The sequence below is a fragment of the Astyanax mexicanus genome, chromosome 12 (assembly GCF_023375975.1).
Source record: "Astyanax mexicanus isolate ESR-SI-001 chromosome 12, AstMex3_surface, whole genome shotgun sequence".
Lineage (NCBI taxonomy): Eukaryota > Metazoa > Chordata > Actinopteri > Characiformes > Acestrorhamphidae > Astyanax > Astyanax mexicanus.
In genome coordinates this window covers 9,778,055-9,804,280 of record NC_064419.1, presented here as the reverse complement: position 1 = coordinate 9,804,280, position 26,226 = coordinate 9,778,055, and the positions used below count along the sequence as shown (strand labels likewise).

At 35.2% G+C, this 26,226-nt stretch overlaps 1 protein-coding gene across 2 annotated transcripts; it reads right to left on the bottom strand.

The window, feature by feature from the left end:
- Positions 1-8,657: 8,657 nt before the first annotated feature.
- On the bottom strand, positions 8,658-25,197 carry stac3 (SH3 and cysteine rich domain 3). 2 transcript variants are annotated; one of them, XM_049485791.1, is made up of 13 exons: positions 25,051-25,197; positions 24,626-24,683; positions 21,696-21,774; positions 20,588-20,744; positions 18,657-18,754; positions 17,662-17,722; positions 15,908-16,005; positions 13,948-14,014; positions 13,069-13,115; positions 12,130-12,212; positions 11,319-11,370; positions 11,028-11,165; positions 8,658-9,949 (listed from the first exon to the last, which is right to left on the bottom strand). In XM_049485791.1, the coding sequence occupies exons 2-13, from the start codon at positions 24,640-24,642 to the stop codon at positions 9,851-9,853; spliced, it is 996 nt and encodes a 331-aa protein (XP_049341748.1). In that variant the 5' UTR covers positions 24,643-24,683; positions 25,051-25,197; the 3' UTR covers positions 8,658-9,850. The 2 variants fall into 2 exon arrangements, with proteins under 2 accessions (XP_049341748.1, XP_049341747.1); XM_049485790.1 differs by having other exon boundaries at positions 24,626-24,672.
- Positions 25,198-26,226: the final 1,029 nt, after the last annotated feature.

The window sequence follows — 26,226 nt, the reverse complement described above, 5'->3', positions numbered from 1 at the left end:
TCTATGTGTCCATGCTGTCTTTATTAGAGGTGAATGTACAGGGAGCTGCTTTTCCTGCCCTGAGGGAGAGGTCCAGCACTGAGATAAGATCTGTTCATGCCTTTCATCTCTAAGCAACACACGTGTGCTGTGTGATGATGGATGTGTGGATTTTCTCCTCATTAGTGCTGATCAGACGCTCAGCTGTATGCTAATGCTTGTGCGAGACGTGACTGTATGTATGAGGGACATCAGGTACAAAAGACCCTTCAAGCTACAGTTTCATACGCACAACCAGGTCCTTTCATGTGAAGTAGTGTTTCACACTGAACTTGATTCAGAGCACTGTCCAGTCAGAGATTTAGTTCCTGCACTGAGTGCAGAAAATAAATATATTAGGAAATGTAGGAGAAATATAGAGACATTTGAAATATATTTGAACAAGATCAGTCATATTAACACATGCACCTCTCTGCTGCAAATAAAAATATAAACTGTTTATAAAGAATTTAGCAGTAAAGATGCTGTAAAGTAGTGCAATTACAGTAGGAGCACAAGTAGTTTAATATATTTTGATGCAGTTTCCCATAAAACAAGCTAATCAAACGGGTATTAAATGAAACCATTAAATAATTGAAGAAAATATTCCTTACTAATAATCATAAAAGTATCAAGTGGTATTACTGTAGTCATTTGGAATGATCAAAAGTCAAACTTCAGAAAAGTGCCCATTAAGTTATGTATAAATCATATATTTTAAGTCCTATAAAACTAGAAAAACAAACATCAAATGACACCATTAAATCCTTGAATAAGCTTTTCCAAGTTATTAATGATATAAATATCAAGTGATATTACTCTAAAATTTTGGAATAATGGAAAGCCAAACTTAGGAAAAGGGCCCATTCAGTTTTGTATAAACAGATTTTTGAGTCCTATCAAACCAGAAAATCAAATGTTTATCAAATTACACCAATAAATCCTTAAAGGACACAGTCCTTACTATTAATCATTAAAAGTTATAACTGGTATGACTGTATTTGGAGTAATGGAAAGTCAAACTTATAAAAAGTGCCCATTCGGTTTTGTAAAAACCACAAAACGGAGTCCTATAAAACCAGAAAATCAAATATCTGCCGTATCTCTGCCCTCTTTTCCCCTTTAGCCCCGCCTCTTTATTAGTAGGGATGTTAATAGTTATAAAAAGACACCATTAAATGCTTGCAGAAACATTTCCAAAATGTTAGTCACATGAGTATCAAGTAATATCACTGTAGCATTTTGGAATAATAGAAAGTCAAATTTAGAAAAAGTGTCCATTTATTTTTGCATAACAAAGATTTCCTATAAAAAGAAGTACTAAACCAGAAAATTAAACAGTTACCAAATTACATCATTAATTCATTGAAGAACCCTTTCCATACTATTAAAGGTTAATTAAACCCCTGATGTTGGATCACTTAACCCTCAGCTCAAATTTAAAAAATGCCAAAAAGGTTGGAGAGGTTTTGGAGGGGCACTGGGTAAAGTATGGGTTCAGGGGTGAATGACCACAGTAAAAACGTTTTTTAAAGGTAGGAAAGGTCCATAAAAAATTAAGCAGGACTGATTTTAACTATTATTGAAAAGAAAATGGTTTAGGGTTTAATGCGTTTTTAATGACATAAGTATCAAGTTGTATTACTGTAGCATTTTGGAGTAATAGGAGGTCAAACTTAGGAGGGGCACCAAAAATATATATATACATATATTTTGCTTTTTTTGAGCACCCAAATGGCTAGACCCTGCAGAAACTACACAGAGTTATATTTCCTGACTGAGTGACTTTTACTCATCTTTTCAAATGAACCCATTGTCTCTTAACTAAAAATCTCCTGAATGCATCCGGTCCATGTCAGTTTGAAGATGCTAGGTTTGTTACCCAGGCCACCGCAGTTATACAACCCTCCCTCCTCATGGCACAGCGTGAGCTTCACCCAAAGTAGAAACCAGTTCAGGAAAGCCAACAAACCTCCATTCTACCATTTCTAGCTGTAGAATTCAAAGGGAATCACTTCAATGAGGACAAAGAAGAACTAATAAAGTGGCCTCCCTGGGTTTGCACTGTAAACACATAGGTCATGAGAAAGGGAGAGAGGAGCAGTGGAGAGGGGAACAGATGTTTATTTCCTCGTCAGCAAAGTTGAAAGTTTGACTCTAATCCCAACATGTCTGATAATCGCTTGACCCTGTGGAAAAATCGCTTTCCGACAAGCGAGTGTGCACACGAGCTCACGCACACATTTCATACACACGCGTTTCTCCACAAGCTGCTGCTTCTCCTCCTCCTATAGACCTCATTTATTCTGCTCTGCTCTGAAGGACAGGAAACGGTTCCAAGACACACAGGAAATGTGCAGAGTTTGATGTTTACACTAAAATCTTCAACCTCGTCATGTCCATCTGTGACTCTGCTCCAGAAAACAAATCCATGTAAGCCTTTCTCACACTGCAGCCACTCTCTGTCATCCTATAAGCTCAGCGACGCAGCATACAACAATATAAAAAATAAAAGTCTCTGAATACTCAGACACACACACATACTCATACCCACACACAAAACGCTCATACACACGCAAACACACACACACACACACACACACACAAACACGCAAAACATACTACACTCATACACACTCATAAACATTCACATACTCAAAACACACTCATAAACAAATGAATACACACTCTATCTATTTTTGCTCAAAATATTGCAGTGCACACAACGTTATGGGTGACATACCAAAGTTAAAAAGAGGACAAATTGTTGGTGCACGTATATCATGGTATCCAGGGTAATGTCAGCATAACACCAAGAAGGACCAACTACATCCAACAGGATTAACTGTGGACGCTGTAAGAGGAAGCTGTCTGAAAGGGATGTTCGGGATTGTATCCAAAAAACATAAAACCACGTCTATCTATCTATCTATCTATCTATCTATCTATCTATCTATCTATCTATCTATCTATCTATCTATCTATCTATCTATCTATCACACTCAAAAAACATACTCACATACTCATACACACTCGTACACACACTAAAATACACACATACACATTCTCACACTCATACACTCAAAACATACTCACACACTACTCAAAACACATTTGCACACTCATACACACTCATAAATTCAAAACACACTCAAAAACACACTCATACACACACTCATACACACTCTTATACACTCAAAACACACTTCAGAATGATCCCGCATGAGCTTAACTTATATAACAGCCATTTCCTTCACTTGTTTATTTAGCACTGCCTCTTACAGCAGTGCTATAACACTTGTTTATGTATTTAGCTGATGAGCGAGGCCCAGTTACGAAACGTTCAGTCCACACATATGGCTTCATTCATCTGTAGTGCACTCCCAGACCTCACCAGTACACACACTGTGCATTTAGGTACATTATGTACATTTTTAAGCACAGACTGAAAATCAGAAGCAGCTGGAGCAGATCTAGTTTCTCCTCAGCTGAGATGTGATAGCTGATTCTTTGTGTGCTCTTCTTTTGTGTGAATTAAATGGCAGGCGTGCTTTTCACCTTCGGTGCCTCCACCTGGATTAAAAATCAACCAGCATTGTCCTCACACTTCCTGTTACTTTCCTGAATCATTTAAAATTCTTTATTAACATTCGAGGTCAAAACAAATCCTAGAAAATCAAGCGTTTATCAAATAACACAATTAAACCCTTGATGTTTTCAATGCTATTATTTACTATTAATTATATAAGAATCATTATATATTGCTGTAGCATCTTGGATTAATGGGAGGTCAACCTTTTTTCAGTTTTGCACAGAATTTTTTTTTTGTTTGTTTTACCAGAATTTGGAGTCCTATAAAACCAGAAAATCAAACAGTTATCAAATGACATAATTAAATCCTTAATTAAATTCCATGGCTATTAATGAAGTATAAAGTGATATTACTGTAGCGTTTTGGAGTAATGGAAAGTCAAACTTAGGAAAAGTTTCCATTTCAAGTCCTATAAAACCAGCTAATCAAACAGTTATTAAATCACCATTAAATCATTAAAGTACACATTCCTTACTATTAATTTTAAAAGTTACAAGGAATATTACTGTTGCAATTTGTAGTAGTGTAGAGTCAAACTGCAGAAAAGTGCCCATTCAGTTTTGTATAAATCAGAAGTCTTATAACATCAGAAAATCCAGCAGTTATCAAATGACATCAATAAATCCTCGTAGAAATGTCTCAATACTATTAATCATATACTGTAAATAAAACACATTTAAGATTTTGAATGTTAAAAACATTGTCCAATTAAAAATATAATAAGAAAAAATATATAACTGATTTCTTATCCAAAAGGTTAGATTATAAAGTTAAAAATTATAAAAAAAATACTCTCCAATGTTGATACTGCTGTTACTAGTTGTACTGTGCACATTTGAATGATTTGGTCATTTTTAAAAGAATTTTACATACTGTATCTACAGTAGATTTAATAATAATAGTAATACATAGGAAATAATCAAGTAAAATAATAATCAAATAATCAATCAATTAATACATCATCAATGTATGATGATGGAATGGCACAGTAAAATATGGCCTGATAAAGTATATAGTATAAAGTATAAGCATATACTGGATCAGATATACATACATATATAAAAAAGTGTTCCACTCTGGTGGAGCGGTGGATTCTTCTCTGGAACCCTGGATCTGTTAATGGGCTTCTGTCTCCACCCAGTTCCTCTCTCTCATTATTGTTTAGTTAAATAGCCCTTTATCACGGAAAAGGATCAGCAGGAATATAATCTACTCTGTAAACACTCTCACAGTTTTTAAAGTGTTCTTTTTAATTGAGAAATGTAAAAAATAGCCATTTGTTGTTTTGCTGCCAAGTCTCATAAAAATGTAACAGTAAACAATTATTTATGACTGATGATTTTTTATTTTTATCAGCAGTGTTTAATTTGTGCTGGTGTTTTACAGAGTGCTATAATAAAGCAGTGATTAAAGCCACGAGGAGCTTCTGCAGAGAGCCAGAGCAGCTTCTGTGGGACCGTTGTGACTCCTTCACTGCTGTCCCTGCAGGACGCCTGTCAGAGATCTGGAGAAGATCAAAAGCGCAGAGGAGCAGCAGATCCTGGGGGAGGCTAAAATTAGCTTTAATAGTTACTAAATATATACATATAAATATATAATAATAATAATAATAATAATAATAATAATAATAATAATACAAAAGAAGATATCATTATTATTGTTGAAAAAAATACAAATAAAAATAACAATATTAAAATTATATATATATATATATATATATATATATATATATATATATATATATATATATGTGTGTGTGTGTGTGTGTGTGTGTGTGTGTGTGTGTTTATCATTATAAAACAATTATAAATTCAATTCAAATTATTCAAATAATGTCACTAAAAATATCCGGGGCAGCAAGGAGTGGACACCGATAGCGGACACAAACAGTAATATTTAATAAAAAAAAGTAATATTTAATAACAAACAAGAAAAACAAACAAACAATAAACCAAAAACATTAACAAAGAAACACTGAGTACATAAGGAAAGTGGGCTTAAATACACATGGAGGGGACAGAAAACAGGAATCACCTGAGTTCAGATAATGAGGGGGTGGAGCTATAAATGAACACAGGTGGAAGCACTGAAGACATGGGCGGAGACAAGGAGAAAACAGAGAGTGTCATGTGCTAAGGAAGGTATATAAACAAACATTATTATTGTTTTAATAATAATAATAAGAAGAAGAATAATAAGAATAATAAGAATAATAAGAAGAAGAATCAAAGTATTATTATTATTATTATTATTATTATTATTATTATTATTATTATTATTACTATGTTTTTATCAATTGCACATCAATTACACAACTTTTCCAACTAAATTAAATTCTACAGAATATAAGTAAACACATAAATAAGGTAAATACAACTAAAGTACACAGTTTTAAACACACTGGAATAGTAGGCATTAAGAAAACATATAATTCAAAATATAATTTATATTTATTTAACTTTTTCAGTTGTAAATCTATAATGATTACTTGAACCCATTTTAAAAATGTTTATCTGCTAAACTTGCAGGAAGAAGAAACTGTAGCGCTGTAGTGATGAAGGTACTGTTTATATTAGTTATAAACTGAGTTAATAACTCAGCTACTGGTGTGATATGTGCTGAAATAAAGAGTGAAACCGTGAGATGGGTGGTTAGTGTTAGTGATGGTAGAGTGAGGTGTGGAACTGAGGATGACATCTGCCCTTGAGAGCAATCAGAGAACATGCTGCAGTGGGAACAGTGTGACATTTGGTGCACTGAATTCCCTCTACAGAGAACACAGAGACTGTGTGTGTGTGTGTGTGCGTGTGTGTGCGCGTGTGTGGCTCTCAGTGTGCTCATTACTCTTCTGCACTGCAGTTTCTGTAAAGCTGCTTTGTGAATTGCCTATTGTTTAAACACAGTTCAGCTCAAATTAGAGTGAACTGAACTTTAGAGAACTTTCAGAGAGAGCTTCACACCTACGTACATTACAATCTTAAGCTATTTTTTAAGGATAGCAACATAAAAAAAAACAAACACAATATATATATATATATATATATAGCAAAGCTAACAGTGTAATGTAAAATGTAAAAAAGTGTATATTCATTTAATAAAATATATATTTTTTGCTTACATGTGAAAAATGGCTTTGTGAACACAAATAATTTTACTGTGAGTCAAAATTCAATATATATTGTATAATATGTATGTTTATGTGTGGATATATTGACTTCTAATTATGAAATAAGATTAATTGATTTTAACAATGAAAGGTACCTTTAATATTGTAAAATTGTACTGCTTCCAATGGTTACTTTTGGAGTTCAGACTTCAGTTCAGGCATTAAAATATTTAATTGTAGGAGTTAATATGTCTATAATGTATTATAAACTTCTATATAATACAATAAAATACACCAATGAGGGGTTTAACACACCACATACATAATATCATTATCACCCTCTAGTGGAGAATGCTTCTCATTACACCATTCCACTACATTAAAACCCCTTTGGCCCTAAATAAACAGAGGTGGCTTTCCCAAAATGTTCTTAACGTTTAGATGATTCTTAGACGATCGAGTGAGCTTTACACTAAACATTCTCTCTCTCTCTCTCTCTCTCTCTCTCTCTCTCTCTCTCTCTCTCTCTCTCTCTCTCTCTCTCTCTCTCTCTCTTTCCATGTTAAGATGCTTTTAATCCTAAAATGCTTTTGGAAAAATTACAACAGTTCTGTTATTATTTCTAAAGCAAAGATTATGGTATTGTTATTTTCTTTAATAGCTAAAATGTGTGAAGTGCAACAGGGTTCTACTTTAGGGCTTATTCTATTTTTAAAGGAAATGTAAACTGTGCAATTAACGCGCTATGATATCTGAGGTGGTTGCTAAAGGAAAAGAGCTGCTGTGAATTCTGTGGTGTTTGCTTGATGGTTACTTAGGAGTTGCTAGGTGGTTGCTAAGGTTGTAGCTATGATATCTGTGGTGGTTGCTTTGGTGTTGCTGGGTGGTTTCTAAGGTGTTGGAAGGTGGTTGCTAAGGTGTTGCTAGATGGCTCCCAAGGTGTTTCCATTGTATCCATGGTATTTTTAAAGATGTTGCTGTGGAATCCATGGTGGTTGCTTGTGGGTTGCTATGGTCTTGCGAGGTAGTTGCTATGGTGTTGCTTAGTGCTTGCTTAGGTGTTTCTATTGCATCTATAATAGTTGGTAAGATGTAACTGTAGAATCTGTGGTGGCTGCTAGGTGGTTAACATTGCATACAAAACACAAGATGAAAATAAGGTCATTAATATGTTTGAATAAATAATTACATAAATAAATTAGCATACATATTTTTTCTAAACTCGTGACAATAAGGCATATTTTGTAAGATAAAACTATTATTATTTGTTACTATCAGGTTTATTTGACTTGCATTGAAAAAGAAATTACAGATGTCCGTGTGGGCGGCACAGTGGCGCAGTGGGTAGCACTTCCGCCTCACAGCAAGACGGCATGGATTCGATTCCCGGCTGGGGCGACCCGGGTCTTTCTGTGTGGAGTTTGCACGTTCTCCCCGTGTCTGCGTGGGTTTCCTCCGGGTTCCTCCGGTTTCCTCCCACAGTCCAAAGACGGCACGTTCAGGCTAATTGGAACTTGATTGAAAATTGTCCCTTAGGTGTGAGTGTGTGAGTGAATGTGTCTGTTTGTCTGTCTGTGTCCGTCTGCCCTGCGATGGATTGGCGGCCTGTCCAGGGTGTATCCTGCCTTCTGCCCGATGCCTGCTGGGATAGGCTCCAGGCCCCCCCCCGCGACCCTTCACGGATTGAGCGGTTGACAATGAGATGAGATGAGATGAGATGAGATGTATGTGTATCCATTAATTAATTAGTGTGAAAGACTACAGCAGCAGTAAATATGTACTGTATGTGGGTGGTGGGGGGCTTCTTGCACTTTATCTGAGCAACTTAATACGTACGTCTCCACTTAAATACACTGTAATAAAAACACATGTACACACAACACACACACACACCTATAATCATGTGCACATATATGGGAAGAAATATACATCAACATAAAATGATATACAAAAAATAGTTGCCTTTATTAGGAGGTTTGTGTTTACACTGTGAGTCTGAAACTGAACCTGTACTTGAACACAAGTTTCCAGTGGATAAGCTGCCATAAATCTTTGGATCTCTCAACATTAGCAGCAAGAAGTTTAACACAGCAGGCACCAGGTATGCTTAAATATACAGCAGAGCAAACTACAGAATGTAGAAAGTCTTCAGATGGACAGATAGCCAAACCTTCCATGCACAGCTACTGTGTATGACGTAAAACTGCTCACATCTCATTTTACACTGCTGTACATTAAAAAAAAATCCAATACTTCAGCTTTACAATTTCACAGCACACACATTTTCATCCTATTAGCTCATTAAACATAAAATTCATGTATGTATAATTTAAATATTTGACCTATATGTAAAATGATCTTTTTTACTCAGTATATAAACAAGAATAAAGGCCACAGTAAACGGTGTAAAGTAAAGAAGAGCGAGCACAGGCAGCACAGGTGATTAGAATAGTCATAAAGGTACAAAAAAGGCCTATTTACTTTGGTATTGTGTGTGTGTGTGCTAACAGTGCTTTCCATAGTAACACAATTATTAAGGCTCAGATATGCTCACTCTAACAATACCTTTTAAAATTGCTGTTATTTGCATTTGGTGTCCGTGTATGTCTGTTGGTATGTATGTATGTATATATGTATGTATGTATATACGTATAAATGTATGTACAGTACCAGTTAAAGTTTGGACACACCTTAAATTCAGTGATTTTTCTGCATTGTATATTAATATTAATATATAAAGTCATCCAAACTATGAATCATATGCAAACATTATTTGAATAAAATAATAGTTTTCTATTTTTAGATTCTTTAAAGTAGGCACTTTATCAGTCAGCTGTATGACGTACTTTTAAGTGAAGTCACAAAGGCCTTAAAAAACGTTACGATGAAACTGGCACTCATCAGGACCGCCCCAGAAAAGGAAAGCCGCAATCAAGCAGCACCCCACAGAGTATTTTGGTTTGTTTAACACTTTTAAGTTACTACATGATTCCTTCAGTATTCATTTACAATGTAATTTATTTTTTTAATTTTTTCATGAAATGTTGTTTCCAAACTTTTGACTGGCACTATATATTTGTATTGTTTCTTTGCTCGTTTGCATTTGCCTTGGAACAGAGGTACGGTGGTGCTGCTTAGATCTCCTCAAGCAGGTCAGCAGGGAAGAAGCCCAGTTTTCGGCCTGTACTGACCTTCAGGTAGCCGTTAACCTCCTCTCCTTTCTTCACCACAATCTGCACAAAACACACAAAGAAAAAATGTGTTTTTGATTGCTAAGGTGTTGCTATGGTATATGTGGTGGTTGCTATGGTGTTGCTAAGTGGTTGCTATCTTAATACTATGGTGTCTGTGGTGGTTGCTACAGTGTTGCTAAGTGCTTGCTAGGCAGTTGCTTAGGTGTTGCTATGGTGTCTGTGGTGGTTGCTATGTTGTTGGCAGGTGTTGTTATGTGGTTGCTAAGGTGTTGTTATGGTATCTGTGTTATCTGTGCTACGTTGTTGGGTTGCTACATGGATGCTGAGGTGTTGCTAAGTTGTTACTAAGGTGTTGTTATGTATCTGTGGTGAGGGTGTTGCTAAGTGGATGCTAGGAGGTTGCTAAGTTGCTGCTATGTTATCCGTTGTGGTTGCTATGTTGTTTCTAAGTGCTTGCTAGGTGGTTGCTAAGGTGCTGTGAGGTGTTTGCTGTGGTGTTGCTATGGTATCCATGGTGGATGCTAGGTGGTTGCTAAGTAATGTATTTACATAAATAAGATTATAATATTTGCAAGCACATTGCGTGGCTATGTGTGTGGGGTGTCCAAACTATTAACCAATAGCTGTTTTATCCAATAGCTGCTCCATACACACACAGTACTAAAAATTATCACTTCAAAACAAGGAGTAGGGTACAATAGAGAAATGAACTGGGCCAGCATGCAACTGCCCTTTTGTACCAGTAGGGGGCTCCAACTCATCGATAATAATTGAAGCATCGGGGTTCAAATATGTGGAGGTTTGTCAATAATTAAACATCAATAAAAGTATATGTAAATAATTCAGATAGGACAGCCCTGTAAAATCTACAATAAATAGGAAACTTTTAATTATGGACTGAGCTGTATGTGGTTCTAAACTTAGTAGATGCATCAAGAAAAATTGTATATTGTGCAGTATTATTATGTTACTTTTATATATTATTTTAATAAACATCCAGATTCTATACAATTTTATACAAAATTAAGCAAATGTAGATAAAACCCTGATGCACAGTAAACCTACAGATCTAATTAATCTCTTTTACAAACAAACACACATTTATACACACACATACCTGGTCTTTTTTGAGTGTAATCTGACCCATCTCTCTGTTCCCTACGAAGGAGCGAGTCACTTTATACACTCTCTCTCCTGCACGCACTCTGATGATGTACGTCATTGGCAGATAACCCGTCTTCTCCCCGATCTTACCCTGCAACACACACACACACACACACACACACACACACACACACACACACACACACACACACACACACACTCAGTTTACTACACTATTGATGACACTTCGTTTGTCAGAACACACTCATCAGTATGTACACACACAGCAAGAAGTAAAACTCACCCTCCACCATTCTTCATTGGAGTCATCAATAACTGTGATACGATCACCGGGGCTTTACACACATATATGCAAACATACACAGTTTCAGTTATATATATATATAATTAGATTATATATGTTTTTTTTTTTGTAATTCTTTATTTTTCCAGTGTGTGCTTCCAAAATTGACATTCACAATATACTTTTTTTTTGTTATCACTTCTGATATCACAATTATCACTTTTTTATGCCATAAAAAATAAAGTATACAGAACAAGGAACTATTAACACTGAGGATGCCTTAAATTATTGTGCAATAATAATAAAGTAAAACCGATAAAAAAGAGCAAAAAATAAAATAGTTTTCTGGGTTGTAGTAGTTTATATATGTGTAAGCTTTTGTGTTTGGGCTTTTGAGCACTCCAGTTAATATATAACTGATATAAAGTCATCAGTCTGCAGTCTGCAGTGTGAAACAGTCATCTGAGAAAATGTGTGACGAGTCTTGTCTGTGTGCTGAAGTTAACTTTAATCTATCCTTTTCCAGAGTTCTCCTTAAGGAAGGCCAGTATTTACAGTTATTAACAAGTTTATCTGGTAAATCTCTTATTAAAATTAATATAGAATGAATAAACCACTTTTTGCAGTATATTGTTATATGTTATATAATGTGTGCAACTGTGGAAATGAATGATTTTATGGTTTTCTAAGATTTTGCATTTGACTTGACAGTATATGAATAATAAAAATAGGATTATTTAATATGAGATTAGGAATTAAGTTTAAAAATATGTTAAATGCATTTGCAAATTTAAAAAAACTTCACACTTACTGGAAGTCAAGGTCATCCTTCTCTATAGCTTTGAAACGGTACAGAGCCATGTAGTAGTGACTCTGACTGAAGTTCTGCTTATTCTGAAACATTTACAAACACAATCATCAGTATTTCTGCCATTATTACTAACACTGCTTTATAATGGAATTCATATAAAGACTAATATTTATTAAACATTTTTAACCCTTGTGTGGTATGTTCAGGTCTGTGGTACCCGTTTTCATTTTTCATCAAATGATACTAAAAAAATATTTTTTCTAACTCAAACTCATTGGAATTGGCTCATATATCAAAACACATACACACACTGTACACTCCCCCCCCCCCCCCCCTACACATTTTTATTACATACAGTATGTTTGGCCAAGGGCTAATAAACATTGCTTAATTTGTAAATTTGAAACTAAACAAATTTTCTACTCATATCTTGAGTTTAATTCATTTTCTTTTACATTTTATTAAAAAAACTAATAAAAAAAGAGTAGCACTTTTTGAAAGAAATGTAACATAAGAAAGGTAAAGGGCAAATATTAACCATGTAAGCTGTTTATATTGCTTGCAATTCAGGTGAAGCAAGCATGTGTAAAACATTTTAATGTAAAATTACTTAATTTTGCTGAATTAAATACAAGTAACAAAGTAAACGAGTAACAAAAATATGAACAACACACAAGGGTTAATCAGTCAGTGAAGAAAAAGATTCTATTAATTAGTAGAAGAAATAATTAGTAGATGAAATAATTACTGTATGAAAGAAGAAGTATATAAAATAAGTAGTAAAAATAATTAGTATATACAATAGTTTGTTTATATATTATTATTATTATTATCATTATTATTATTATTATTATTTGTTACACTGTGATGTTTTCATATTTTCTTACAACATGAAACAGTAATGTAGAACAGTGATTATAAATACTGAATACTGAATACCTTGTCATCTGCAGCTGTTTTATCTTTCTTATCTCCATCCTGCTTCCCTGTAACAAAATCAGAAAATTCTTTGTCCTGGATTCAGTTATTGTGAAATCCAGGCTTAAATCAGATAATATGCTTTTTTCATTTCCTGTTAGGAGGAAATGGTGGAAGTAGTTCTGGTAGAATTTTCTTTATTCCTCTGTCACAACACCATTTCTCCTCAGGCTGATTACACAGGATGCAGCGTTTGAAGGATAGTGATAGGTTAAAACCTGTAATGTGCTTCCTGTACTGATATCTAGCAGGTTTGTTAATGGACACAGCATTCCGGCTCACCATGCTTCTGAGATTGCTCACACCTGTGTGTCCCAGTATAAATAGCCCCTGCTTTCTTTCCCTAGTTGCCTGATATTGAATTTATTTTCATAGCTCTTCTACCTCACGTTTCTTTTTTGTTTGACCATTTGTTACTGACGCTTTTTGCCTATCCAACTACCCTTTTTGCCTATTCCTGTATTGTTTGTTGTTTTCTCGTTGCTGGACTTTTTGTATGATAGACTACCCTTTTGTTTTGCCCTATTTATAGTGTTTGGATTTTCCTGTGTATGACCTCCTTGCCTGCTCACTCTGATATTTTGTTTGTTCATGCTGCCCTTTGGTTATTGACCCTGCCTGTCTCTGACTATTCTTATAAGCCTGATCTCTTACTTAATAAATTGGGTTTTTGGAATCTGCGCTCGTCTTTAAAGGCAGTTGAAATACAGCTAAAACATGCAGTGCAAAACTGAAGTAGTATACTGTAAATCAGCCACATTATAGGCTAGGTCACACTCTGAGAATGTTGTCCATAAATAATGCAATAAATCATCATTAAATATTTGCTAATACTCTTACCTTCACCCACTTCTTCATCTTCTTTGGGCTGCTGGGCTTCTTCCTCCTCCATCATCATCATCATCATCTTGGGAGAGAATGATGTCAAATGTTATGTCACATGTTATTTCTTTAAATATACAAAACAAATAATATTAATTCATAATAAATAACACATATTGTGTGTTTGTGTGAGTGAACTTTGTTTCGATCACTGAACCGTAGCATTTTAAATGTGTGAAATGAGGTAAAGGAGATTGGACTTTTAAGGAGATTATTTTTGTATCGATGTGGAACATGTACACAGTATCTTGCATCTACGACTTTTTTGAAGGCGCTCCTGTCTCTCCCACACTCTGCTCTACCAGCGATCCCTAGTCTCCGGACTACAATACCCAGAATGCACCTCACACTGACATTACTGCCTCACACAGTCACATGTCACTGCACATACCATGGCACTACCCGGGAACCAATCACCAGAGTATTGATTTCCCCTGTTCCCCTCAGTATATATACACCTTCACTTCACTCACACCTTGCCCGGTATTGTCTGGTTTACCCCACTTTACAAAGCATTACCAATACCTGTGTTTCTCTCTCTCTTTTGTGTACCAACCTTCTTTTGTTTTTCTTCAACCTTGATTTCTGCCTGCCCTGTGATATCACCCTGCTGTGTATGATCCTTGGAGTGTCTTTGTACCTTGGTAGGTACCTTATTGCTGCTGTTTGCCGTTATTGACCTTGCTCGTTCTGTTATTGATTCCGCTCTCTGTCTTACCTCTTGTCTTTATTTAATAAAGTATGTTTATTGCATTTGCATGTGTCTGAGTACTGTCCGATTATAACAGGTACACTTAAAATTAACTTGCTGTTGTATATAATTTATTATTGAATTTAAACTTATACATTGATAATATTGCTGCACAGTTTGGAAGCCCCCTTTACCATTCAAAAACTAGACTATCATAAGCATTGCTGGACTGAAAATAGCACAGCCACCAAAAATACCCAGCCAGCAGTGGTCCTGTGGTCAGAAACTGACCTCTAATGAAGGGCTGCAGGATGACTAACATGCCTGGAAGAAGATGAGCTACAGTTACAGTTTGTTAATGTTTTATGTATATAAAAAGTTCATAAAAGTATTTCAACATTGACATATAGGTGCTCTAAATAGTACAAACAGTCTACAATGTAAAAATATATATATATATTTTCTTCCATCCTTCCATAACATAACTGTATAACAGGCTGTTTTCACATGGGGTTTCTAGTATAGAGATAACTCTGATACTAATACACCCACAAAAGCTTAGTCTGAGCTTAGTTTCCATCATAGTAGCAAAATATAATATAAATATAAATCTCATAAATTATTACATTTGTTTTTTTTTTCATTAACTGTATTTTAAAAGTGATATATCAGCCAAACAACAGTACTTTTTTTTATCTAAAACATTCCTAATTTTGTAACAAAGACTACATATATATATATATATATATATATATATATATATATATATATATATATATATATATATATATAATATATATATATATAAATATTATATATATATATATATTACATTTAGTTTTCTTAAAATTAAAGAAAAGTAAAAATAGTTAAAACAGATCATTCATCTTTTTCACTTTGAATTTGTTTGTACAATCACATGATACATTCCAAAAAAAACAGTCTATTCTTGTCATTTTCAGGAAAAAATATTTTAGGGACAATACTGTTCATTTTTACTGTGAAAATCCTTTTTTTTACAGTGCTCATTAAACAAAGTTTTTTGAATGTTGAATGGTCCAGCGGTCTAAAGCGCTGCCACTATGATTGGGAGATCATCCCAGGCATGCAGCTTGTCATCAGCTGCCGAAGCCCTGAGAGAGCATGTTTCTGCTTGACCTTGAAGGACCAGGAAATGTATGGAATGCCATATACTGAACATGTGCCACACATCCAGAATGAACTTACATTCTTTTTATCTTCTGATCCCTTCTTCCTCTCCTTATTGGCCATAATAACTCCAACACGCAGAGTATCAAAGACCGGGTCACTGCGATTCTGCTGACCTACAAACACACAAACACATATAACTCTGTCTATGATAGACTTTATTATAAAATATCAAAAGCACATAATCGGTTGCTTCTAAAAGTATTGATACAATATTTAAGTGTAAAATCAGTAATTGTTTGGGGCGTATTTTGGGATGAGTATGACTGGTTTGTTTTACTGCTACTTCATTCCTTCAGATGTTCAACAAATGTAAGGTCTCATATTCTACATTTGGACAAAACACACTTATAATGCTTTTTTACATGATCTACTACCATGTCAAGGGTACTGGCAAATCTATTGTGCCTCAAATGATAACACAACAAAATATATGATCTTGTAGGTCTTCATTAACATAGTCATTCAACACTTAAACTGGTAGTGAAAAAAGTAAGTGAACCCCTGTAATCAGGGTGATCAGTTGGTTGACCCAAAGTAGCTACAGTCCCAAATTGTCTCCATTTGTAGATGTTTTGTCTTACTGTAGAGTAGTGAATTTCTAAAGTTTAAAAAATCACTTTGTAACAGTATCCTCCTTTATGCAAACAAATAATTTGAAAAAATAAAAGCATTTATCAGTCAGATTAGCTCTAATCCAAATTAGCAAGACTCTGGGGTCCCTATTTTAGCAATCTATAGTGCAAGGGTCAATTGGCCACCATGCAGCTGGATTTAGGGCGTGTCGATGTGTCTTTGGTATTGTGAGACCGCAAAAAATAGGCCTTGTGTGACTCAAAATCTGCCAAAGGCATGAACTAATTCTCTCTAAGTAAGAGCCAGGTAAGCTCTGACTTTGGCACATTTGTATCTTAACAGCACAGTGCTTTTTTTGCAAGTCTCAGCAGAGGAAACTGAAATGCTTGTTCACGCTGTGAAGGTATGCCAGCAGCTCATTTAAGAAAACAGCAATGTTATTTTGTCCTTTATTTGATTTATTGTTGATGTAAAATCTGGATTTGCATGCTGAAGCCCGTTTATTTGAGTGTGTAACAAGTGGGGGTGTACACGCACTGAGTCTACGACACTCCTGCATGGCTAAGATATGACTGTGCAGCTGACTGCTGACTGTTGTCAGGGGTTTAACCAGTCAGTGGCGCACCTGTATTTCCTGCAACCAAGATAGAAACAAACTAGAAACTTACCTAAACACACCTTATTTCCAGACCACCACACCCATCAATGTAGATTCATCCCTAAACTCCGACGCTACTGTAATGGCGGGACAGCAAGGCATTAAAATAGACTGTTGACTGGGTGTAAGATAGCAACGAGCATCACGACACACCTTGCACAGGGTGTAGGATAGGGCCCTAGGGTTGCTAACACTTCACTTTAATTAGCTTTGACTTTTTGAGGTCATTAACTGAAGGGTTCACATACTATATGAGTGTGTGGATTTTATGGTTGAATAAAATGACATGAATGAACATATATTTTTTGTGTTAATATTTTAGACACATTATATTTGTCAGTAGCCTTGACTTGGATATAGAACAGATCATAGACAAATAGATGTTGCCAGGTAAAGGTATGAGATTTAAGCCCCAATAATTAATTCATTACCAAGCTCTGGAAAAGCACTCCTAAGCCTCAAACCATCATCAGACAATACCAGAGGATAGTGTTTGTGTGTGTGTGTGTGTGTGTGTGTGTGTGTGTGAGACACTCACCAGGGTTATTTATCTCCTGATCATACAGAGGGGAGCTGTAGGCTCGTCTGAAACCTGGGGGCTAAAGAACAGAACATTTTAATGAACTTTTAAGCCTTTTAGTTTTCTGTCTGTAATGCACAGAAAAGAAGATTCTACTATAAATATTCTACTATAAAACCTATATAGCAAATAAATCAAATTAACTAAAAATTTTAATAGGTTTTTTTTTTTTATTTCCATTGCATTTGGAGCCCGTGTGTAATATTTGTATATTTTATTATATTAACTTTCTATTTCATAAAGCATCCCTAATCAGTAAAACATTAATAAAAAGTGTTCTAAATCACATTAAATTAGTAAAAAATTAGCTGTTACTTTTCCTCAATGGCTCTAGTGCTACTGTTTTTTCCAGTGCAGTGGGCGGAGCAAAGTCTCTGTTTCATTAATGTTTAAACTTGTTCATTGGCTGGTTTATGGTCTGTTCTGATGGACAACAGCTCTCAAATAGTGTTCTGTGCAACAAAACATTTAAAAATAAAGAAAATACATGATGTCCCTTGTAATTTAACCCATTCAGTCAATTTAAACATGTTGTTGCACAGAACACTAATTGAGAGCTGTTGTCCCTCAGAATAGATCATAAACCAGCCAATGAAACAGTATCCCCATTAGCCCCGCCCACTGCACTGGACAAAACTCAGCCATTAGGGCAGGTCAGCACTACAGAACCAATTCCACCACGGTTACCAAACTAATTCTTTGTGATTTAGAACACTTTTTATTATGTTTAGCAATAAAAATGTTAGTTAGTTGTATTCGTTTTTAATTTAGATTTTACTTTATTATAGTAGTGTCTTATTTTGTGTGCATTACAGACATAAAAAGAAGTATTATTATATTTTCTTATATTTCACTGGAACATAATTCAAGTCTGAAAGGGTTAACAATTATGCTGCTGTTTCAACTTATTAATTCCACACATTGATGAATGTTATTAGGTAGGAGCATCTCACTATTTTGCCAAAGCATCTCTGGAACTCCACATATGACTGGCATGCGTGATGAATGTTGGTCTTGCAGTTCTTGCAGCGCAGACAAAATTTGTTGTTGACTGAGAACAGAAGAAATAGAAAGATAAGAAAACCAAAAACTATAGAATCCATAAAAATAACCCATGTTTAAATGATTTAGGATGATTTACAACGTGTTGTTTTAGTTTTCAAGAATGTCTATTGTGTATTAATGTCACACCTTAGCCTGTGTCTGTCTCTGTTTTCCTGTCTTGTGTCCCTAGCCATGTGCTTTTTTGAGCACATGGCATTTGTTTTGGTTATCCTTCTGTCTCCGCCCCAGCCCCGCCTTAGCCGTTCTTGTTGTAATCCTTGTTAGCTCCCACAGGTGTCCCTTATGTTTGCCTGTGTATAAATACCCCATGTGCTCCTTTGTTATCTGTCGCGCTTTTTGTTTGACCTTATGCTGTTACTCTGTTTAGATTGTGTTTATATGTTTTATTTAGCCTCAGACCTGCTGTCTTTTTTGTCTTCAGTTTTCAAGGTTTGCTTTATGTAGTTTATTTCTTTATTTGTTATTTTGGCTTGTTTGTTTCAGTATTTTAGTTTTTCTTCTGGTTCATAGTGTTTTGTTTTAGTTACCTTTTTGTTATATTATTCCATAGTGTTTTGTTCTTTGTTAGTTTCTTAATCTCTAATAAAAGTGACTTGCGTTTGCATCCAGCCTCCTCCTCCATGTTACAATTAAATTATCAAATGAAAGATAAAATCTATTACATTGTTGTCCATGCAGTGAAACTGTACAGCATGTTGCACTGCATCCATCAATAAAATCTTCTCAATTTGCAGACTAAGGGAGTAATGCATTTCTAGCTTGATTGGCTGATATGGGATCTTATAGCATTATATTATATATTAAATATTAAATGTGTGTGAACCCTTTGGGATTACTTATATTTCTTCATGAATTGGTCATTAAATCATGTGTTCTCATCTTCATCTCAAGTCACAACAATAGACAAACACAGTCTGCTTAAACTAATACTGCTTAAACTGCTTAAACTAATACTAATTTCCCCCCTCACTGTGAATGTTAACATGTTGTGTTCAATAAAACCATGCAAACATATCATTTTTGTGTGGTATTAGTTTAAACAGACTGTGTTATATTGACCTTAAGAAAGCACTAAACCATAAACTTATATATATTTTTATTAATAGCTGAGATGTGTTCCTCTGAAGTTATGAAACATACCAGTCCTGCTTAAAATTTGTATAAATATTTCCTAACATTTAAAAAACACTTTTATTGTGGTCACTTCTGCCTCTGCAGCGCCCTCTCAGGTTCAACTCTGCTATAGGCGTGGATAACGTGTCTGTGCACTTTGTTATGTGGACACTCACAATATGCAAAATAGGTCAGTCAATTAATAATACCGCCCCCCCGCCCCCCTGCTGACATCCAACTATCTGCGTCTCACTGCTATAAGAGGCACACTGCTCAGCTGAATTAGCTCTCCCTCCTGCCCCGCCCCTAAACCCATACATCACCCAGTGCCCCTTCCAAACTACCCCTCACAATTTTTTGTGCATTTTGTTTTATTTAAGTTGAGCGTGGAATCAGGTTTGATTACCTTTTAAAGGCACAGCAATAGTAAAACCCTTTAGTTTAATTCTTAAGGATAAAGAGAAGTAGGATTGGAAGAATTTAGGATAACAGCCCTTTATATAACAGGTAGTTTTCTCTGTTATTTTACCTTTTTAGTGTAGCTTAAGTCATAAATCACGAGTTGCATATAGTTAAGGGACACATTACCTTGACATTGAACTATATCTGTAACAAAGACTGTTAAATATACATGTTTATCGTAATATGATTTTTTTCAGATTTAGGACTGGACTAGTGATGCATTGTAGATTATAATCAGACTCACGGACGATCATTCGAGCACACACATCGCAGAACTTGGGTGTCTTGCAGTAGTGGTCCTTAAACTTATGCGGTCTGTCGTTTACCAGCACTACAGGCTCAGGAGTGGGGGGAGGAGGAGCCTCTTCTTCCTCCACCTCTTCATCATACACAAAATACACCTGCGAGAGAGAAAGATGGCATGTTATATAATTTTCTTTGTAATAGTTCCATATGCTTGTTTCTAAATGGCACTTTAAAAAAAACATTTTTATCACCAAATTGTTAGTTGTGATATTTCAGTTTAGATATTTGGGAGGAGAGAATAACATGACCCGAGAGCTTAAATAATGGGCTTAAAGCAGAATTCCTAAATGTTTATCGTAATGCTGCACAGTATGATCAAATGTTCATTGTTTTCTTTTTTGTTCGCTGTTCTATATGATGTTTCAGTGTGACAGAAACTGTATTAATCTGGAATGTGTGGCTTGTCTTTGTGAATATGTTAATTTAGATCTCGGAGCCGTAATTCTATGTCATGATGTCTATAATATCAATAAGAGATTTATTGAAGCAATAATTTAAATCAAAAGCTTTGATTTACAGGTTTTTGATTTAATGTCACACCTGCACCTTTAAGATCAGCCTCACCGGAGTACTAATAAGCTGACTCCGCCCTTTTCACACACCTGTGAGCCATCAGCTGATTACAATGACTATATATACTGGGACATTTGCTTAGTCTAGTTGTGAGATATTGCCACACTAGTGTCTTATCGAGCGTTTACGTCTGTGTTTTGTTATTTCTGGTTCTTGATCCTTGCCTGCCTTCGACTACAATTTTGCCTTGTGATTTATTTCTGGTTTTGAACTTTGCATGTAATTTTGGGCTACGATTTTTGCCCTGCCTTTTGGGTTAATAAAGCCTGCCTGCATTTGCATCCAAACCACCTTGGTTGGTTCTTACATTTAATAAGATATTATATTATACTGATCATCATTACACATCCGTTTGTGACTCACTGTGCAACTGCTCACTTATTATGACAATATGACTTATTATGACATAAAATTATTTATAAGGATTAGTATGGAAATTAATTGGCAGGGTGTTCAGTGACTGTGAGACATACAGTGTTTTCATCCTCTCGAACCACATTCTCAGGTACTGGTGGATTATCATGAATATCCAGTGAGTCCTTATCTTCAAGTCTGATGGAAACAGAAAATGCGAAAGAAAGAAAGAAAGAAAGAAAGACATAAATCAACAAAAATAAAGCAAGTATGAATAATAAAGAGAAAGTACCAAATATATCAATCAAAAGACAGCCAGCAAGTAGCCAGCAAAAAATAAAGAAAACAGGAAAAAAGAGACAAAAGGAAGAAAAGAATAAAGCAGGACTGAAGAAAAATAAAACACATGAAAAAAGTCAAAATCATGCAAAAAACAAGCAAAAATAAATAAATGTTCCCTTATTTTTTGTATTTATGACAGTATTTTTCAACTTATTATTATCTGACACTAGTTAAGACATTATTAATCCTCAACAATTTTTAAAAAATAATGTTCATTATTAATTATAAAAGTCTTAAGCATTAAAAGTTAGTAATGTTTAATAATGTCTTAACTAGTGTCAGTTTATAATTAGTTAATTAGTTAATTAATTAACAATGTATAAATGTTTATTACTGCCTTATGTACTGTTATATTTGGTCCTTTTGGCAGAGTGTTACCAAACCGAAAGAAAGAAAGAAAGAAAGATAACACGTCTCTGATAAGTTCCTTTAATTTTTTGACTTTACAGCAGAATGTCTCAAAAACACTAGTTAAGACATTATTAATCAATCTCAGTTCATTATTATTTACAACATTCCTACACATTAAAATGATTAATAATGTTAAATAATGTCTTATCTAGTGTCAGGTATTAATTAGTTATTAATTAGACTTTAATTAACCATTCATACATATTTATTACTTCCATATGTAATTATTATTGGCCTTTATTGTAAAGTGTGAAAACAAAAGGAAAAAAACGAACAAAAAACAAACAAAAATATAGCCGCAAGCGGCAATCATCGGGTTCAAGCACCAACTTGCACAATGGTGCCTACTGGAGCATTGAATGGTGATGTGTAAGAAGGTCTAATATGATTGGAGATGCCCTGTCACATTTAGAAATTATCAAGTTTTTCACCTGTTATTAATGTTGAGCAGAGGCCTTTCAACCTGATCAGTGCTTAAATTCACATGTAAATCTAGTGAACTTTGTAGGATATTCATTAAGTGAGTTAGAACTAGTCAAAAGGTGTCTACATGTTATTGTCAGGTGGCTTCAACCAGAATGTTCACAAAGTGGTATTCAGATTGACCTTTGAACCTTTGCAGAACAAGCTGAAATGTTTGACCAAACAAGTTTAAATTAACACAAAGGAGTGAATGTTCTGATATGACATGTAATTACGAAGTTATTATAAATCTAGTTCTGAATTAAATGGCGCTTCATCAAGCACCAACTAGCACAATGGTGCCTACTAGAGCATAGGATGGTGATGTGTAAGAAGGTCTAACACAATTGGAGACATTCTGTCACATTTAAAATGATCAAAAGTCTTTCACCTGTTATTAATGTTGAGAAGAGGCACAAAGGAGTGAATGTTCTGATATGACATGTAATGTCAAGTTATTCTTAATCTAGTTCTGTATTAAATGGCGCTTCATCAGAGTGATATTGTACAGAGGTCTTTAACATTGTGAGATTACAGCAAATACTGCAGAGTTACAGCAATTTAGGTTAGAAATTCCAAGGACGCACAGATTGCTTGATGCCTGGAGAGTATTGTATGTGAAATTTTCACAAATGTTTTTAATGAACATTTACCTAGAGACTCTACAGTGTGCAGCAAGACTGAAATGGAGGTGATAGGCCAAATATCCAGAGAGTAGTTTCAATATAGCTATTTTCAAACAATTAGCAATTATGAATGAACAAAGCACTTTTTAAACATAGTTGTATTGAGAAATTTGTCAGAGCCACTGTACTAAATATGGCAAAAACAATTAGATGTCAAAATAGTACAGCATGATTGACATATACTCGTTTTTTTGGAACAGCGCCCCCCAGTGGGCGGATTGTTTCAGCACTTTGCAGGTCACTACAGTGTCTCCACCTGAACATAACTGCCAAATATCATCCAGATTGGGCAACATTCAGCCTGCCAAAATGTCTGCTGAATGCTGATTGGCTGATGGTGTTCAGCCATGTTGATTGATTAAGTTGCCCTTTGAACATCATTTAGAGGCTGTATGATAGATTCTGCATGCAAAGTTTCAACTTGCTAGGTTGCACGGTTGCTGAGAAACAGTGCTCCAAATTTACCTCTTGAAGTGAATGGGGCATATATCCGGAAGGACTAATTTGCATATGGCGGCCATATTGTTTACATATTTCAACTTTTTTTTCTTAATGAATATTGAAACGCATGCTCTCACGAGTGTTTTGATACCAAACATGCCAGGATTGGTCAAAATTCCTAGGACTAGTTTGCAAAAGTAGGTTTTGCATATTATGCAAATTAGCACAAAATCTATATAGACAGAAGTGCATGGTCCAAATTGGAAAGTTGTTGGTATTGACCCAAGGAATCCATCAAAAAAAGAATTTTGAATGTAGGTCTTATGGTTTTTGAGTTATTGAGAAAATTGTGAAAAATGAATTTCCTTGTTTATAGCGCCACCACTTGACCAATCGGTGCCATTTTTGTTGTCCACCGAGATGCACTGATCCTACATCTACCTACCAAGTTTCATTTCTCTATGACTTACGGTTTAGGCTGCACAACTGTTTTTACAGGAGAAAAAGAATAATAATAATAATAAGAAGAAGAAGAAGAAGAAGAAGAAGAAGAAAAATCTTAGCAAAAACAATAGGGTTCTACGCACCTTCGGTGCTTGAACCCTAAAAATGAGCAGGAAAGTATAGTTAAATAATATAGAATAAGGACCATAAGCTAGCGTTTACAGTTCCACTGGTGCGGGAGGTGGTCGCTCAGGTATACTCACTGGTCGTATTGAGCCATGGTGCTGAAGTGAAGCTGTGTGGGCTGAGGCTGTGGTCACTCTGTTATGATGATGGTAGTATAAAAGAAAGAGAACAGGAATAAAGGAATAGTTTCACACATAAGAACTCCAAACACACGTTCACAACCTCTATTCCTGGCCAGTGAAGCTAGTATACTGCAGCCGGGCTAAATTTGGGAGTCCTGTCAGGCAGAGCTACAGCAGACAATAAGAGTATCTACATATCTAATGCACATCTTCACTTAGCTACGACAATCTGTCAAACAGCATTAAAACTTTTAGAGAAACTTCAGGTTTGACTTTGCTTTAGCCACACACACACTCACAACATGTACACACACAATTACACACTCACACACACACATACACACACACACAAACATTAAAGCAATGTAGGCCACACATACCTGCTAAATGAGCAAGGTTTTAATCCAGCTGGCAGATCAGAGTTAAAGATTGATCTCAGAAGTCCAGATTATACTGGTCAGATACTGGCTGAGGCTATCAATTTCCTCCCTGGCTGTGTGTGTGTGTGTACAGTGTGGCTCTATTGGTCACTAAAATGGGCACTGTGTATGTGTGTCTGTCTGTCTATCATGTTGAGCAGTTCAGACAGCTGCTGGATGCCTCAGCTGGTGGATGACGAGGGGTAATAAGACACTCGGTTACTTCCCTCTCTACAGTCCCTCTCTCTCTCACACACACTCACAAGCACAGCTTTTACAATCAACCATGCCTGAAATTAAGGAACACACATCTACACCTCATTCCTGTCTACAGTCGCATAATGATCATTGATATTGATTGTAGTTTACTTAAGCAGCTCCATGAAATGGTTTAATTTTAATAAAGTATATTGTCGCTGTCCAATGAAAAAAAGGCTTAATTTTTGTCGATTTTTAGATTGCTACATAATTTCAACAAACCAACTGTGCTTTACACTGTGTTAAAATGTCTTAAATTACCTGAAATAAACTGTTTTAACATCGACTTTCATTGAAAGTCAAAAAGGTTTTATCTCTCTCTTGTAAAGTTGCTGTTTTTGAGATACTTCTTCGTAAAGCTTAGATTCTTTGCCCAAACCCAACCCGACCCGGGCCCAGATTTCCTACCACTTTCCTCAGGCTGGGACTGTTTTATAAAGCTGTTTTTATTTTATAGAATAATCACAATATAGCAAAGTAACAAATCAAACTGTGTTTTAAATTCGAGGTTCGAATGGGAGCTCCTTCGCTTGTCCGTCCGTAGCCTTATTGTTGTTTTATGTCTTTTGCACTAAGACTATATGTTTAAAATAAAAAAAACTGTTTGTTCAGAAAGTGTTTTATATTCTTAGACATTATTTATTACATTAGAGTAGACAGGAAGATCAGTTCCTAATAAACATTTTTCTTAAATAACAGGTCTATGCTTCTTCAGTGTTGCAATGTTAACTATCATGATTTTGAACAGATTTCGCTCATTTAAACAGCCCAAAAATGTTTTCAAAAAGCAGAGTTATAATAAACTACTTACTAAAACAATGTTTGAATTCAATCGAACTCAGGCTTACAAAATAAGTTTATGGGGCGGGGCTTGTTTTT

Coding starts and splice junctions, on each gene's coding strand:
- stac3 (XM_049485791.1), bottom strand. Junction 16,006..17,661: donor TCAGGAGATAAATAACCCTG/GTGAGTGTCTCA, acceptor GTGTGTTTGTAG/GTCAGCAGAATCGCAGTGAC. Junction 13,116..13,947: donor AGATGAAGAAGTGGGTGAAG/GTAAGAGTATTA, acceptor ATTTTGTTACAG/GGAAGCAGGATGGAGATAAG.